Raw genomic sequence first — 17319 nt, forward strand, 5'->3', positions numbered from 1 at the left:
CATGCCAAGCCATGTACTAAGCACTAGGGATACTGACCTCAAGGATGTATGGATAGGGTATAATGGTAGCATAGTAGGAGGCTGTGATTTGACTGGCCGCATGGAATCAGAGAAGGCTTCACAGAGGTGACAGTTGATGTTCCTCTTGAAGAACTTTGTAAGGAGGTGAAGGGGGGTCCAGAAGTAAGGGCAATCTTTTATGCTGAAGGGTACATGGCAGTGTTGCATGCTTGCCGAGCACCCTGTGGTTTGATACAGCTGGAGTTTATGATGAGAAGGCACTGGAAAAGTTGACGTTGGGCAGATGGTGTACAGACAAGACTTAACCTACAAGGCCTGAGACTGCTCTCTTTCGAAAGGGATGCTTGCCAGATGTGCCCTTGGCTGGCCTCCGGCACTTGTAGAGGTAAACAGTTTTCTGCACTGATGGGAACTTTTCCCTAGATGATAAGTGATAAGGCCGACTACCGGGATCACTTGTACAATGAGTTTTATGCTATCTGCTTGCCACCTGGGAGTTGGGAATTTTGGTTAATGCCAGGCAGAAAGTGCCTATGTGACCAGTCTCCAATAATAATCTTGGGGTTGTGAATAAAAAAACGCACCTTTTTCTTTCACTGATTTTGCATGATATCCTTTTATGGTCACAAATATTAGCCTTGATGATGACTATATGCTAAGTCTTGGGAGTCCTCCTAGTGAGTCATTGACCCTGAGGGGTTGTCATAAGGTCACCCACACACCATATCAATCTAAAATAGGATGAAAGCCACATGATCACAGACACAGATGGGAATAATCAGATATTTATGCCTTAACAAGGACTTGGACTTTCTCTAGAGGAAAAAGAAGAGTTAGGAATGTTTTCTTTTAATTGTTATAAAATTCACATAATATAAAATAATAATTAATTAAAAGTGTGCAGTTCAGTGGTATTAAGTACATTCTCCAGAATTCTTTCTGTCTTGCACTGAAACTCTTTTTCCATGGAACAACTTCTCCCCAGCCTCTGGCACCCATCGTTCTACTTTCTGTTTCTATACATTTGATGAGTTTAGGTTTCTCATAGAGGTGGAATCATGCACTATTTGTCCTTTTGTAACTAGCGTCTTTCATTTAGCATGTCTTCAAGTTTCATCCATGTTGTAGCATTTGTCAGAATTTCCTTCCATTTTAAAGCTGAATAATATTCCAGTGTTTTTCCCTTTCTTTGTGTCTTCAATTTCCTTCATAATTTTGCTATAGTTTTCAACATGCAGATCGTTTACATATTTGGTTAGGTTTATTCCTAGGTATTTTATGGTTTTTGATGCATTTGTGAATGGGATCACTTTCTTGATTTCTTTTTCTGTTGCTTCCTTATTGGTGTAGAAAATGCAACCAATTTCTGTACATTTCTTTTGTACCCTGCTACTCTGCTGAATTCATGGATCAGTTCTAGCAGACTTTCGGTGGAGTTGGTTAGGTTTTCCATGTAGAGTATCATGTCATCTGCGAAAAGCGAATGTTTAACTTCATCTTTGCCAATTCTGATGCCTTTTATTTCCTTTTGTTGTCTGACTGCTGATGCTAGGACTTCCAGCACTATGTTAAACAGCAGTGGTGAGAGTGGACACCCCTGTCGTGTTCCTGATCTCAGGGAGAATGCTCTCAGTTTTTCCCCATTGAGGATAACATTGCCTGTGGGCTTTTCATAAACTGCTTTTATAATGTTTAGGTAAGTTCCTTCTATTCTGACTTTCTTGAGGGTTTTTATTAAGAAAGGGTGCTGTATTTTGTCAAATGCTTTTTCTGCATCTATCGACAGGATCATATGGTTTTTTTTCCCTTCTTTTGTTAGTGTGATGGATCACAATGATGGATTTGTGAATATTGAACCAGCCCTGTATCCCAGGAATGAATCCCACTTGATCATGATGGATAATTCTTTTTATATGCTGTTCAATTCGATTTGCTAATACCTTGTTGAGAATTTTTGCATCTGTAGTCATCAAGGATATTGGCCTGTAGTTCTCTTTTTTTTGCTGGGTTTCTGTCTGGTTTGGGAATCAAAGTGATCCTGGCTTCATAGAATGAGTCTGGAGGTTTTTCTTCTATTTCTGTTTTTTGGACTAGCTTGAGAGGAATGAGTATTACTCCTCCGCTTTAAATGTCTGGTAGAATTCTCCAGGGAAGCCATCTGGTCCAGGGCTCTTATTTGTCGGGAGATTTTTGATAACTGATTCAATTTCTTCACTAGTTATGGGTCTGTTCAGATTTTCTATCTCTTTCTGTTTGAGTTTTGGTAGTGTATGTTTAGGAATTTGTCCATTTCTTCTAGGTTTTCCAGTTTTTTTTGCATATAATTTTTTATAGTATTCCCTGATAATTGCTTGTATTTCTGATAGATTGGTTGTAATAGATCCATTTTCATTCGTGATTTTGTCTGTTTCAGTGTTCTCTCTTTTCTTTTTGAGAAGCCTGGCTAGAGGTTTATCAATTTTGTTTATTTTTTCAAAACACCAACTCTTGGTTTCATTGATCTGTTTAACTATTTTTTGGGATTCTATATTGTTTATTTCTGCCCTGGTCTTTATTATTTCTCATCTTTTGCTGAGTTTGGGGTGTTTTTGCTGCTCTGCTTCTAGTTCCTTTAGATGCGCTATCAGGTTTTATATTTGGGGTTTTTCTAGTTTCTTGAGATAGGCCTGAATTGCAATGTATTTTCCTCTTAGGACTGCCTTTGCTGCATCCCAAAGAGTGCATTGTTGTGTTTTCATTTTCATTTGTTTCCATATATTTTTAAATTTCTTCTCTAATTGCCTGATTGCCTCATTCATTCTTTACTAGGGTGTCCTTTAACCTCCATGATTTGGAGATTTTCCAGACTTTTTCCTATGATTAATTTCAAGTTAAATAGCATTGTGATATGAAATCGTGCATGGTATGATCTCAATTCTTTTATATTTATTGAGGGCTGCTTTATGACCCAGTATGTGATCTGTCTTGGAGAATGTACCATGTGCACTCGAGAAGAAAGTGAATTCCATAGCTTCGGGATTTAGAATTCTAAATATATCTGTCAAGTCCATCTGGTCCAATGTGCCGTTCAGGTCCATTGTTTCTTCAGTGATTTTCTGTGTAGTTGATGTATCCATTGCTATAAGTGGAGTATTAAAGTACCCTGCAATTAGCACATTCTTATCAATAAGATTGCTTATGTTTGTGGTTAATTGTTTTATGTATTTGGGTGCTTCCAAATTCAGTGCATAGATATTTATAATTGTTAGCTCATCCTGATGGAGAGACCCTGTAATTATTATATAATGTCCTTTTTCATCTCTTCTTACTGCTTTTACTTTATTGTCTGATATAAGTATGGCTACTCCGGCTTTCTTTTGACTTCCAGTAGCATGATAGATATTTCTCCATCCCCTCACTTTCAATCTGAAGGTGTCCTCAGGTCTAAAATCAGTCTCTTATAGACAGCAAATAGATGGGTCTTGTTTTTTTTTTATCCATTCTGATACCCTATGTCTTTTGATGGGAGCATTTAGTCCATTTACATTCAGTGTTATTATTGAAAAATACGGATTTAGAGTCATTGTGTTCTCTGTGGGATTCAGGCTTGTAGTGGTGTCTCTGGTACCTTGTGTTCCTTGCAACATTTCCCTCATTGAGTCCCTCTTAGGATTTCTTGTAGGGATGGTTTATTCCTGATGAATTCCTTCAATTTTTGTTCATTTGGGAAAACCTTTATCTCTCCTTCTATTCTGAATGACAGGTTTGCTGGATAAAGGATTCTTGGCTGCATATTTTTCCTGTTCATCACATTGAAAATTTCCTGCCATTCCTTCCTAGCCTGCCAAGTTTTAGTAGATAGGTCTACTGTGACCCTGATGTGTCTACCTTTGTATCTTAATGCCTGTTTATCCCTAGCTGCTTTTATAATCCTCTCTTTATCTTTATATTTTGCCAGTTTCACTATGATGTGTCATGCAGAAGATCGATTCAAGTCACGTCTAGGGGGAGTTCTCTGTGCCTCTTGGATTTCAATGTCTGTTTCCTTCCCCAGATTTGGGGAGTTCTCAGCTATAATTTGTTCAAGTATCCCTTCAGCCCCTTTCTCTCTCTTCTTCTTATGGAATTTCTATGATACAGGTATTGTTCCATTTGATTGCATCACTCAGTTCTGGAATTCTCCTTTCGTGCTCCTGGATATATTTATCTCTCTTTTTCTTGGCTTTCTCTTTTTTTTTTTTTTTGTCATTTTGGCTAGCTTTCTGTCTCTTGTAAGTTTTAATCACTTGTTATGTGCTCTGTACCTGTGAGTACTGCTATATTAAAGAGGCTCATACACTGTCCAGGGCCTCACCATTCAGGAAGTGTTCTTTTAAGGGTGTCACTTGGTCTCTCTTGATGTGACTTTGGTATTTTATTTCCTTACTCGTAGTGATGTTTTGGACTGTCCACCATGTGTACTTTGGTTTGTTCCTTGAAGTAGCCCGAAAGTAAAACAGACAAACAGGGAACAAAAACATGCAAACACACAAACAAATTATACAAGCAAACCAATAATAATAATAATAATAATAATAATAATAATAATAATAGACAAAAGACAGGGTAAAAGCATAAAGCCAGAAATCCCAGCTACAAATAAAGAGCAGGGTGGAGGCAGTGCTGATGGAAGAGCATATACAAAGAGAGAAGTGACAGGGGTGGGGAGAAAGAGAAGTTGAACACTGACCAGGCAGAGAGACTAAGAGGCCTAATTCAGAGAGAGAAAACGGGGAATATGGCAGGAGGTGAGAAGAAAACAAATGAAGATAATGTTACCCAGAGAAACTGTATAGTCTGATTATTTCAGAGAGAGAGAACAGAAGGTAACAGTGGAGGTGTAGAACATGCATCAGGAGGATGAATTCAATATGTCTGTTTAAGCAAACCTGTAATGAGAGTAACCAGCCCAGAGGAGGGGAGAGATAAGAATGAGAAAAGGGAAAAACTTTTCTTTTAAATACCGTTCACTTTAAAAATCAAAAAGGCAGTTATTTTACCAACAAAATGGGTTTATTCAGGAATCGCAGAGAATTGCAATTCAGGACGCACAAGCTACAGCAAAATCAAGTCTGAGAACAAAGAAGCGGAACACCCTATTATTGAAAAAGGAGAAACATTAGGAGGGCTTGTTATAAACAAAAAGTCTACGAGAGTAAACTGGGAGTTTGAAGTGTAGTGGCTTCTCCTTAGCTGAGTTGTTATGGCCTCTCGTGAGCTGGGCTGTCGCTGGGCAAGGAGAAAATCCTTATCCTGCAGGAATAGTCAACTATCGGCTTCTTCCTGCTAATTTTGCAAAGGACAGCAAGGAGCAGTAGGCAGGAGAGCTCCCGCTTCTGGCCTCATAACCCCATTTTAGTGAGGTTTTCCTTGATTCATTTTCATAATAGATTACTGACGGAAAAAGAACTATCTTAATCTTTTTTTAAGAGCAGACCAGTGAGCCAAGAAAATCTTATTATTTTAACAGAGAGAAAGTCAAATTTTATTCTTGTATCAGTACAATACTTGATACTAGAGCTCTTTTTGAAAATACTATAAATAATCTCACTGAATTCATTTCTTTTCTATAAACATTTTATAATCTTAAAAATATCTACTTATATTTCTTCTTACAACATTTTTGGAACCACTATTTTAATTTAGGACACAACTCTTCTGTTTCCTTAACAGAAGCATATTTGCATACGTTGCATACCAAGTTGATGTCCTTGTAGTAGTCTCATTTAGACATGTTGATTAGAACTTTTAACTGTTTGTAACTTTGATTTTACAGACAAAACTAGGATGTAGATCATTTTGAACTGTCATATGCCAGCATTTTGCAGTACACTAGTAAAGTTTATGAATATATATCTCATAAGACTTTATAGTTACATACTTTTTTATAATATAATTTTTCAGTGTGCACAAATGTACACCTTTATTGACAAATCTCTATATGCCCTCTCTGTACTATAAAAAATAAGCAAAAAGTATATAGACTTAGTAACTAAGATTTGAGTATTTTATCTTACTTAGAAATGATTTAGATATTTAATAAATATCTATTAATTTTATTTAGCATGAATCTAAGGTTTTAAATTTCCAACAAAGGATCTTGGAAACTGTCTTTAAGCTGACATATTATAAAACATAATTACTGCTGAAATAGAGTTTGTCAGAATAATGGCTCAGTTTCATTAAAAGCAAGTTCATATTTTTATAATCTATAAATAAATTATATGTAGTATAAAGTATTTTATAATATAATACTATATTACATCTAGTAAATGTAATACTAGCTTACTTGGCTAGTTAAACCCATTTAGTTTAGAAAGATTATACTCAAGTATAATAAAAATATGTGTAGAACCTCCCGGGTGTCTTAGTCAGGTAAGCATCTGACTCCAGCTCAGGTCATGATCTCGCAGTTCATGGGTTTGAACGTGGCATCCGGCTCTGTGCTGACAGTTCAGAGGCTGGAGCCTGCTTCCGATTCTGTGTCTCCCTCCCTCCCTCCCTCCCTCTCTCTCCCTCTCTCTCTCTCCTTCCCTCTCTGCCCCATCCCCCACTAGTGCACACTCTCTCTCTCAAAAACTAAACATCAAAAAAATTAAAATATGTGCTTGTCTTATATGTAAGGTTGATAACTCACAAGAAAGCTGTTTTCATTAAACTAGGAATATTAAACTAATCTTTTTGCCAAAGATTTATTTAGCTAAATATTTGAACTAGAATTTTAAAAACATTTGTGTTAGGTTTTTTCTTTTTTAAGTTTTTATTTAAAACCTAGTGAGCTAACATATATAGTCAAATTGTTCTCAAGCGTAGAATTTAGTGATTCATCACTTACGTATAATATAACACACAGTGGTCATCATAGATTCCCTCCTTGACGCCCATCACGCTTTCAGCCCATCACCCACCCACAGTGCACTGTCAGCCCACAGTTTGTTCTCTGTAGTTAAGAATCTTTTATAGTTTTTTCCTCTCTCTCTGTTTTCTATTTTCACCTATCTTCATCTCTTCTGTTTCTTTAATTCCACATATGAGAGAAATCATATGAAATTTGTCTTTCTCTGACAGACTTTTTTTGCTTAGCATAATACAGTCTACTTTCATCAACATTGTTGCTAATGGCAAGCTCTCATTCTTTTCAGTGGTTGAGTAATATAAATGCACACACACACGTGCACACACACACACACACACACACACACACACCATTTTCTTTATCCATTCGTCAGTCAGTGCATATATGGCTTCTTCCCATAGTTTGGCTATAGTTGATAATGCTGCTATAGACATCAGGGTTCATGTGCCCCTTTGAATCAATATTTTTATGTCCTTCGGATAAATACCAAGTAATGAAATGGCTGGATGGTAGAATAGTTCTATCTTTAACTTTTTGAGGGAATGCCATACAGTTTGCATTCCCAGCAACTTTCTCCACATGCACACCAATATCTGTTGTTTCCAGTATAGTTAATTTTAGCCATTTGTGTTAGTTTTTATAAAAATACTGTTTTTTTACATTTGAAGTATTAGAAATTGTTTCCTTAACTTATGAATGTGATAGAAATATTTGATTTGTATAAATGCTTATTTATCTCTTAAGTTATTTGGAATAAAGGATAAGGAATTTTATAAATTAATATGGTATAGTGTCCAGAGGTAAGAAAATATTATACATATATAACATATATATGCATAGACATACAGACAAACACAAGCAGAGATCTTATGACTTTAATTCTACATTTTCAACCATGAGTCAGGTATATCCACAAACACAAAATTCACTGGTTTTATAAGAGTTAGCTCTTGTCTTTGCCCCACTTTATTTTTTTATGAGAATTGTGTTTCTGGCAGATGGGTAAATTGAGGTTACTTGCTCCACATGAAGGCTAATCTTGCTATTGTTTGTAGAAGACACTTTTAAGAATGTTTGTACCTTGACAGTAATCTTATGGAGACTGTAGACTGAGGAGCGAGGGACCAAGAGAAACAGCCCTTAGGATGTCTCAAAGGCTCATGTACCTGGATAAAATATCTAGAGGATTTCAAATTAAGTTTTTCAGCTTCAGATGATTGCTTTTGGGGTCCCTGAGATCCTGGAGAACCCTCAGCTGGGGCAGGGCCCTAAAAAGGACCACATGTTGCTATGAGACACAGAAAATTTGGAATATTGAGAAGCAATAGTAGCTTCAGTGGAAAGTTGAGAAGGAAATGTGAGTCAAGAAGTCACAAGAGTAAGTGTAAACAGCTCTTTCATAATGTGTGGCTGTTTCGGGGAGGAACTGAGGTTGGGAAGGACCTTTTTGTTTGTTTTCAATGGAATGTGTAGATGATGAGCTCTTGCTTCTGTTTCCACTCCGCTTTCATCTCCAGACATGGTGATGGAAAATGTAGAGCTGGCTCTATAGTTTGACTGAGCCCCTGGGAGGGAGGTTAAAGTTCCATGCTGACTTTCATTCATGAGCTGCAAAGGACCCCAGCCCAGATTGTTCATCTATAAAAAGAGGATGAACACATTATTGCCTTGTAATAACAGCCATGACTACTTAGCAGCAAAGAAGACACATTACTCGTAGCTGTGAAAATAAGGCTGCCACAATAATACCTATGCCCCTGCATGTGCGTTTGCCGGGCTCCTATGCATCTCAAGGTGTGTGCCCCTGAGCGCCACCATTTCCTGCAGCCAAGCGCTCTGACTGCGGTGACTGCTGGGAAATGTGACCATCTATAAGGAAAATGGATGTATTGGGCAAGATGGGCCTTGGCAGGCCTTATGCTGCCGTCTTGCCTGCACCGGCCACCAGATGGCGATCGAGCATCACAAATGGGTCGAGGCACATCTTTCTGGTCTGGCAGGGAGTGACCCATTTTGGGATCCTTAGCCCATTTGAAAATCTATCCAGCGCGATGACCCTGTTTCCCTTTTGTCATACTCACTTAGCCCGCCAGGGGAGTCTAGGACAGATGCTCCTTCCCAGACAGCTGGGTACTTGCAGGACTGGCTGAGTTCATAAGTCCTCTGAGCACCACGGCCTGGGGAGGAGACCAGATGACTTGAGGCTTTTTAGGCAGGACAGATGGACTGGGTTAGGGTTAGGGTTAAGGTTAGGGTTGCGGAAAAAGAAAGATGCCAATGGGAGGAGGGGGACAGGAATGCCACTGTTTCCAACTAGAAGAAGACTGTCATTTATTTTTTTATTAATAGTTCATTACCAAGTTGGTTTCCATACAGCACCCAGTGCTCTTCCCCACAAGTGCCCTCCTCCATGACCACCACTCCCCTTCCCCTGCCCCCTCCCCCTTCAGCCCTCAGTTTGTGCTCAGCATTCAAAAGTCTCTCATGATTTGCCTCCCTCTCTCTTCCCAACTATTTCCCCCTTCCCCCTTCCCCCATGGTCCTCTGTTAAGCTTCTCCTGTTCCACATATGAGTGAACACATATGGTATCTGTCCTTTTCTGCCTGACTTGTTTCGCTTAGCATGACTCCCTTGAGGTCCATCCACTTTCCTACAAATGGCCAGATGTCATTCTTTCTCATTGCCCTGTAGTACTCCATTGTATAGGTTCCTCAAAAAACTATCCATGGAACTCCCCTATGACCCAGCAATAGCACTGCTGGGGATCTACCGAAGGGATACAAAAGTGCTGAGGCATAGGGGCACATGTACCCCAATGTTCATAGCGGCACTGTCAACAATGGCCAAATCATGGAAAGAGCCTAAATGCCCATCACCTGATGAGTGGATCAAGAAGATGTGGTGTATATATACCCAAAAGACTGTCTTTTAAAACTTCATTGAAGTCATCATGTGTTCATGATGACTGTCTTTGTTAGTAAGAAGGGAACAGTAGTGCTGCGGTCCTCCCAAAGGAGCGATCAACTCTCCCTGGGATTTCGACTGTCCTGGGCTCCTTTCTTCCCCATCCTCTGGGAGAAGAGCCCGTTATGGCCCCGAGAGGTGACGTCACCACACAGTGGGGAAAGAAGGACTGGTCCCACAGACTCATTCCATAAAGGTGCTCACTCTTCCTCAGCATCTTGGCTGGTTCTGAAGAAACGAATGTGGCTGCCAAGGTACGGGAGACCTGGCAGGAGAGGCCTACAGTCCTGAGAGGTGGCCCTGGGGACCCAACTGCACCCTCCCAGCAGCCTACAGCCCCCGGGACAGCAGAGCAGCCGAGCAGCCTCAGAAGACCAGAGCAGCCTGTGGAACTGGACAGCCAGGCCAGCGGGTAAGGGTTACACTGTGCTGGGCTACTGTTGCCACAGCCCCACCATCCAGAACAAACCCTAACATGTTAAGCAATCCTGTTACTCTCAGCAGGTGTAAGTGGCCAGGAAGCAGTGGAAAGGTGACCGGCAATGAGTGACTCAGGGGTAGGTCCTCATGGACTTCAATTTGGAGCCATAGCATTAAATCTTTTAGACCAAGCGTGGAACAGAGAAGGTGCACAGGGTGTCATGTTTTCTGGCAGCCATTTGGAGCACGAAGACCTAGGTTGGGAGAGGGATGTGGAATGCCTTTGCCATTCATTAATGGAGATGGAAAGTCTCCGAGGAAGGTGTCACCTGGTGTGAACAGGAGCTCCTGCCAGAGATAAAGGGTGTTGGATGAACTCTTCTGCTGTCAGCACTACAAGGGTGGCCTTGCATGGCAACATTTGGGTGCTCTCTTTGCTCTCTGGAGATTGACCCCCAAAGCAACCATGAGTTTGGAAGTAATCAAGAGCCATGGACCTAGAGACATTTTATAAGTACCTCCTATGGACCAGTTGTAGGTAGCACCCACACTGAATAAGAAGGCCAGGCCCCTGAGCACTCACTCAGGGACCGCATGGTGCACCAATGAATAAACACTGTAGCAACAATACCATAACGATGACAATTAGTATTTGTTGTATACCGGAAATACGCAGGCACTGGTCCTGTGGTTTATGTGTGCTCGCTTCATTCTCACACCGACCCTACAGGGGAGGCGCTATTCTTAACTCACATATCCAGAGCAGAGACTAAAGCAAAAGGAGGCCAGATAGCTTGCCCACAGTCATTTAACCAGGTAGTGGTCTAACAGGGATCAGAACCCAGGCTGTCAGAGCCCAGAGTCTGTGCTGCTGATCACTGTGCTGTTTGTGCCTCTCCGTTTGTGCTAAGCCCAGAAAAGAAGGAAACTTGGTCCTCTGATGGAGACAGGCTGGGACAAGGGATGTTGTAGCTCAGATGGTTGGGGAAAGCTTTTCTGCTGAGAAGGAGACAATGAAGTTGCGGCCTGAAGCACAAGGAGGAGCCAGACTGGAAAAGAACCTGGGCAGACACAACGCGGGCAGCATCTTCGCAGACCATGACGGGAGAGGGAGTTGAGAAGAGAATAAGTGAAGGGCTCGGTGGTTGGAGCATAAGAAGTGAGGGAAAGGAGGGGGAAGGAGACCATGTGGGCAGGGCCAGGGCTGGATCTTGTAGATTAGGAGGAGGAGGCTATGGGAGGGAAGTGGGATGTTACCTGACCAGGGATAGGAACCTTCTAGATGGGGCTCTCCCGTGCTCACATTGCAGTCCTAGAAGAATCCGCACAGAATATTTTTTACCTTGCTCCCTCAGGTCTACTATCCCTTCATCTATTGTGCTGGGGGTGGACCGCAGGATGGAAGACACTTGCTAGTTGTTCCTTCCTTGTGCAGTCAGTTTCTCCTCACACTCTGGCTCGGTATTTTATCCACCATCTGTCTTTCCATGTCCCCTGGGGCCTCCCTTCCCAGTCGGTCCATCTCCTCCAGTTTCCATGGAACAGGCACAGGGTCACTGGGCACACTGCCGCAGGGCACTTGGCCCAGTCTGGGGTGAGAGAGAGAGCAGGCACTGCAGGAGGGCTTCCAAGAGGGCAAGGTGGTGTTGGGTGCGAAGCTTTTAGGTCGGTTAGGGTGGCTACGGAGTCAGGTACGTGTACGTGACATGGTCGGAGAAGATGAGGCTGGGGAGCGAGGCAGTACCGTGTCACGATTGTCCTCCCTCCACCCCGCTCTTAAACTAGCTGACGTGTTGGACGCTGGATTCTCTAGCAAGGGACTGGGGATACCCCAGAACCATGGTCAGGTTGAGGCAGCCACACCTGGAGCTTGATGTGAGCAGCAAAACGTTGGAGAGAAGCGAAAGTTAGCCAGGACAGTATATGCCCATAGAGCTGTCCCAAGGCCACTGGCGAATGGGTAGATGTAAAGGGGATGGCACAAGTCAGAGTGTCCCAGTGGGGGTGCCCAACAGAGTGTCCTGAACTGCAGCAAGGAGCGATGGCTGCTTCAGGTATGGCACTGGGGACCCAAGAGCAGGCAGAGTGAAAGCAAGTAAGGGCCTGGCCAGAGAAAAACCTTGCAAGCTAGCTAGGAGCTCACATTCTAGGCCAAGGGCTGTGTGTGCAGCCAAATGGTAGAGATGCACAAAAACCACCAAACGTGTCGGATTCTTGCCTCTGCTTGTGGCCGATGCCTTCCCAAATGAAGTGCATGCAAGTCTCTTCTTTGGTGATGCCTAAATTCATTTGTCCCTCTCTCCCTTGGCCATGTTTTCTCCAGAGAGTTCTCTGCAGGATGGGGGTAGAGCTGATCCTAGGAAGAGGCCGTCCCATCCAGGGAGGAGGGGAGCTGACTTGTTCTGTTAGGTCCCTGTCAGCCCAATGGCTCTGCTGAAACCAAGTGACTCACAGGCCAACAAGGCCTTTGGCTGTACTGGGAGGTTCTGGGAGAATCTATAAGATTAAGATCGTGCCGCTGACTCAGTGTTACCTGGGTCACTTAACCTGAGTTTTCTTATCTATAAAGTAAGTGGTTCCACACGCTGATCTCAGGAGACTTGTGTGACTTGTACAAGTTCCGTGATTTGCACGGCTTGTTTTATAAACATTGGCATGTTTTAAACTCCTTAAAGTGGCAGTCTCAGGAGTAGGGCCCCAAACCCTACTTGACCTCGGAAGATGTCAGCTCTCAATGTTGACACACTTCCCCCTCCATTTGCTTCCTTCAGGACGAAAAACCCCTTGAGCTGTACGGTCACTGTTACCGTTACTCCGTCTCCTGAGCAGCCTCATGTTTCCATCCCAGGCCCCCCCAGTGAATTGGACTCCAGTTCAAGCAGGTAAGAAGAGAACCTGGGAGGTGTTCTCTGGGCTGTACCCCCCCCAAGAGCTAAAGGACTTGGCTTCTGTCCTATGTCCCTTTCCTAATATTAGCTCTAATTCCACCCCCAATCCCCAGCATTCTGTTGGTTAAGGGGCCACATAGTATAGCCCACAGCTTCCCAGTATAGCGTCATGGTTTTAGGTCGGGACAGAGTCTCATCATATTCCCTTTCCCCATCCCAGTGTCACTTCCTAGTGCTCTGCCATCTGTGGGACCTTGCTAATGATATCTCTTGAGAAATGTGTGGGAAGGCCAGAGAAAGCCCACTGAGGCCAGGCCCTGTGTCTGTCTCTCTCACATGATTTACTGCTTCACGTGCACTCCTGGACTTGCCTGAAATATTGGCTATCTCAGGAAGGCTGAGTGAGGTGTGTGTATGGGAAGAGCAGGGAGATCAGAGGGCTCTCTGAAAACGTCACGTCAGCTCGATAAAGGTCAGAGTCAGGGCCACAGGAAGCCAGACATGAAACTGACTTCCAGGGTTGCCAGGGGCCTACCTCAGAGTGAGAAGCTAGAGATCACGGCTGCAGCTTGGAGGCTGTCCTGAACTGGGGCCAAAGGGAAAGAAGATGCAGTCAGAGAGGAGGACAGGAAGTTCAGTGAACTGCAGTCTGGGGAGGCGGGAGGGAGCCCTCTCACAGTGCAGAGATCTGTGTGAAGGGAAAGCACGGTGACCCTGGCAGCAGGAAGCACTTTTCTAGGGCTCTGAGATTTGCCCACAGCAAGCTGAACGCACACTCTTTGATTTCCGCCTAGTGCACAGTGTGCTCAGCAGTGCAGCGGCTCCTGTTTGCCACTTTCCTTGCCTGGTGCCATTTAGAGCTCATCAGTGCCTCTACCCACAGGACCTACCATAAGCTCCTTCACTTCCTGCTAGCCTTGGACCCCTCCTTTGGGCCAGACCCACTGCCCTGGACTCGTTCAGTATATGTCTTTCCGTCCTACTGTGCTTCTTCTACAGCAAAGGGATTCTCTTCATGAAGGAATACAGGAATGCAAGTGAGGTGTGCTCCGGGGAGCCAGTGTCTCCATGCAGGTAAGAGCCAGTCCCAGGCGCTTCCATGACACTGAATCCCCCATACCTCATCCAGGGCTTGGCCCAGAGTTGTTTCTGTGTAATTATTTATTGAACGGATGAATGATGTAATTGCCCACAGACATAATTTCAAGCTGTTCTACCGAAGTCGGTACGTTTGTATTCCCCTTTATTGTGACTTCATCGTATATCCCACTGCCAGTGCTGTCTCTTTCTGCCTAACTTTTTTTCTTGGTATACCACAAGCTTTTTTTTTTTTTAAATTTTTTAATGTTTTAATTATTTTTGAGAGAGAGACAGAGACAGCGTGAGCAGGGGAGGGTCAGAGTGAGAGGGAGACACAGAATCCAAAGACAGGCTCCACGCTCTGAGCTGGCTGTCAGCACAGAGCCAAACGCGGGGCCTGAACCCTTGAGCCATGAGATCATGACCTGAGCCGAAGCCGGACGCCCAACCGACTGAGCCCCCCAGGCGCCCCGACTACAGCTTTCTGTGGTGAAATTCTGCGAGCTTCGCTCTTCACAGAGCTGGTGAAGGCCTTAAGGACTTTTTCTCTAGTGAGTTCCGTCCCTACCATCTCTTAAGCTCCCATGCCCTTTCCCGCATGCCAGGGTGCCTCACATTTAATTGCTGTGTGGTCACTGTTACCATTAATTGCACACATTTGAGCACATATTTGACTGCAGGGCCTGATATATGCATATTTTTTCTCTCATCATCCCTTTATCTGCTTGTTTCCTGATGCCACGTGGAAGGATACCTTCCTGCCACCTCACTGAGACGCCATTGCCCTGGGAGAGTCCTGCTAGGAGGAGGGTTTTAGTTAGCGAGACGGGCACCCTGGCCTTGTCTCATGATTGGGCCTCTGGGGATTCTGGACCAGTTTTCACGGGCGCTGTGGAATAATGGACATGGATCCCAAGTTCAAGTCCCAGGTTAGCCCCCATTGATTGGGTCATTTTTCACAGGATGCTCAACCTTTCTGAGCCTCAGTTTCTTCACTTGTAGCCCCCAAGGCTGGTTTTTGTCACTCACTGTATTGAGATATAATTCACATGTCATAAACTTCAGTCTTTAAAGTATGCAGCTCAGGGGCCTTTAGTACATTCCCCATGTCCACAGCCCTCACCGCTCTCCAATCCCGTTTTCATCAGCCCCAAAGGAAACCCCATACCCATGAGCAGCCCCACACACAACCAGCCACAGCTCCTGGCCGCCACTGACTTCTCTTCTGGCTCTGGCTTTATTTTTTCAGGGAGGTTTTGAGATTAGAAGTAATATATGGGAAAGCCCCAGCACCCCAGAGGGAGCTGTCCCTGCCGTCTAGCATTTGCCTCTATGAGTGTTACTTAGCCGAACTCTACCTCCTGGGTCGTCTTCTCTCATTTCCACCACTCTGTTAAGTTTAATTCTTACAGTTTGACAACTAAATTTATTTTAAAATTCAATTGTAAATTCAGTTAAAATGTTATATCTTAGGGAAAAAACAGAGTTTATTTATTGGAGGATTGTGTAGTGTATTGTGTTTTCCGTTTTTGCTTTTCCTTCAAGGAAGCTTAGAGGTAAGGTTAATGCTCAGAAAAATAAAGCAGAACCTAGATTGAAATTCTAGCCAACTGCTTATTCCAAGCATGGCCTTAGGCAGGTCACTCAACCTCTGAACAGCAGTGTTTCTGGCTACGTCTTATGGCCACCACATGGCTCCTGTGAGAATGGAGGCTTGTAGCTGGTCACACTTTCCTGAACATAGGGTTTTAAATTTTTTTTTAACATTTATTTATTTTTGAGACAGAGACAAACGGTGAGCAAGGGAGGGGCAGAGAGAAAGGGAGACACAGAATCTGAAGCCGGCTCCATGCTCCTAGCACAGAGCCAGATGCGGGGCTTAAAGTCACAAACCGTGAGATCATGACCTGAGCTGAAGTCAGACACTTAACTGACTGAGCCATCCAGGTGCTCCAACAGATAATACGTTTTTTTGTTTTTAATCATTTGCATTTATCATTAGAAGTCATATTGAGGGGCGCCTGGGTGGCTCAGTCGGTTGAGCGTCCGGGTTCAGCTCAGGTCATAATCTCACAGTTCATGGGTTCAAGCTCCGCATTGGGCTCTGTGCTGACAGCTCAGAACCTGGAGCCTGTTTCAGATTCTGTGTCTCCCTCTCTCTATCATCCTCCCCTGCTCACACCATCTCCCTCTCTCTCGAAAATAAATAAAACATTAGGAAAAAGTCATATTGAAAATGAAGATGCAAAAAGGAAAAAAATTTCACCTCAATTCTCCCTTCAACTCACACACAGGTAATATGTCAGAATCTTTAGTTCTTTTATCTGCTCCTATTCCTCATGTTTGATTTCTACCGTGAGGAGGCTCTTTGTGACTCACATCATAACCCAGATACATATGTGGGGAGAAAGACTGCGATCCTTTCCTACCGGTCGGTGAGTCTAGGACGGGGTCCTCCTGGAACACACAGCCCAGAATCCGGGCCACGCCCCCTTGTCGTCTTCCTCAGCACGGCAGGAAGAGCCCTTCTCCAGGACAATTACGCCTCCCTGGCACCAATTTTAAAGCTTTTACTGCTCTTCACCGTAACAGATGACAGCTGGCCATGCAGAACTGTGTCTCAGCTTGTGGCCACAGAGTTAAAAATATTATCAAAGCGTTTTCACTCATGATTGTGGTAGTCATCTGGCTCCCATCTTCGGCCCCCCTCTTCTCCCCACACTCTCTGCAGTGTCAGAAGCACTGAGGACTCGTGTGACATGGAGAGGAGGCCTGCACGTGACAGCTCTCTGTATTCGGAGAGGTAAGTTTACTGTCTTTCCAGGGAGCTTACAGGTCCACAGAGAAGAAACAGCTGAGAGACATTTCCACACTAAGTCCATTTGCTTTTGTCTTCCGTTTGGTTGCTTCTGATCCACTTGTAAATCTGTCCTTGGGATGTCACACTTGTCTTTGAACTCAGCTAAGACAAGAGGGCAAACTCAAAAGGCTACTAGAGCAGGGAAATGGTGATGTCTGAAAGCCCAGGGAACTCATGTCAGCAGGAGAGGCCCTGGGGATTAGAACCTAAA

The 17319-nt window shown here is 43.6% G+C and overlaps 1 protein-coding gene across 1 annotated transcript in view; it reads left to right on the plus strand.

Annotated features, from left to right (window-relative positions):
* Positions 1-17319, plus strand: part of ZNF185 (zinc finger protein 185 with LIM domain) — an 86649-nt gene that overhangs the window by 63837 nt on the left and 5493 nt on the right. The window contains exons 17-20 of the mRNA XM_029929884.1: positions 10075-10272; positions 13052-13162; positions 14168-14242; positions 16980-17051. Of these exons, the coding sequence (XP_029785744.1) occupies positions 10075-10272; positions 13052-13162; positions 14168-14242; positions 16980-17051 (456 nt within the window). The remainder of the gene's footprint in view (positions 1-10074; positions 10273-13051; positions 13163-14167; positions 14243-16979; positions 17052-17319) is intronic.

The sequence above is a fragment of the Suricata suricatta genome, chromosome X (genome assembly GCF_006229205.1).
Source record: "Suricata suricatta isolate VVHF042 chromosome X, meerkat_22Aug2017_6uvM2_HiC, whole genome shotgun sequence".
NCBI lineage: Eukaryota > Metazoa > Chordata > Mammalia > Carnivora > Herpestidae > Suricata > Suricata suricatta.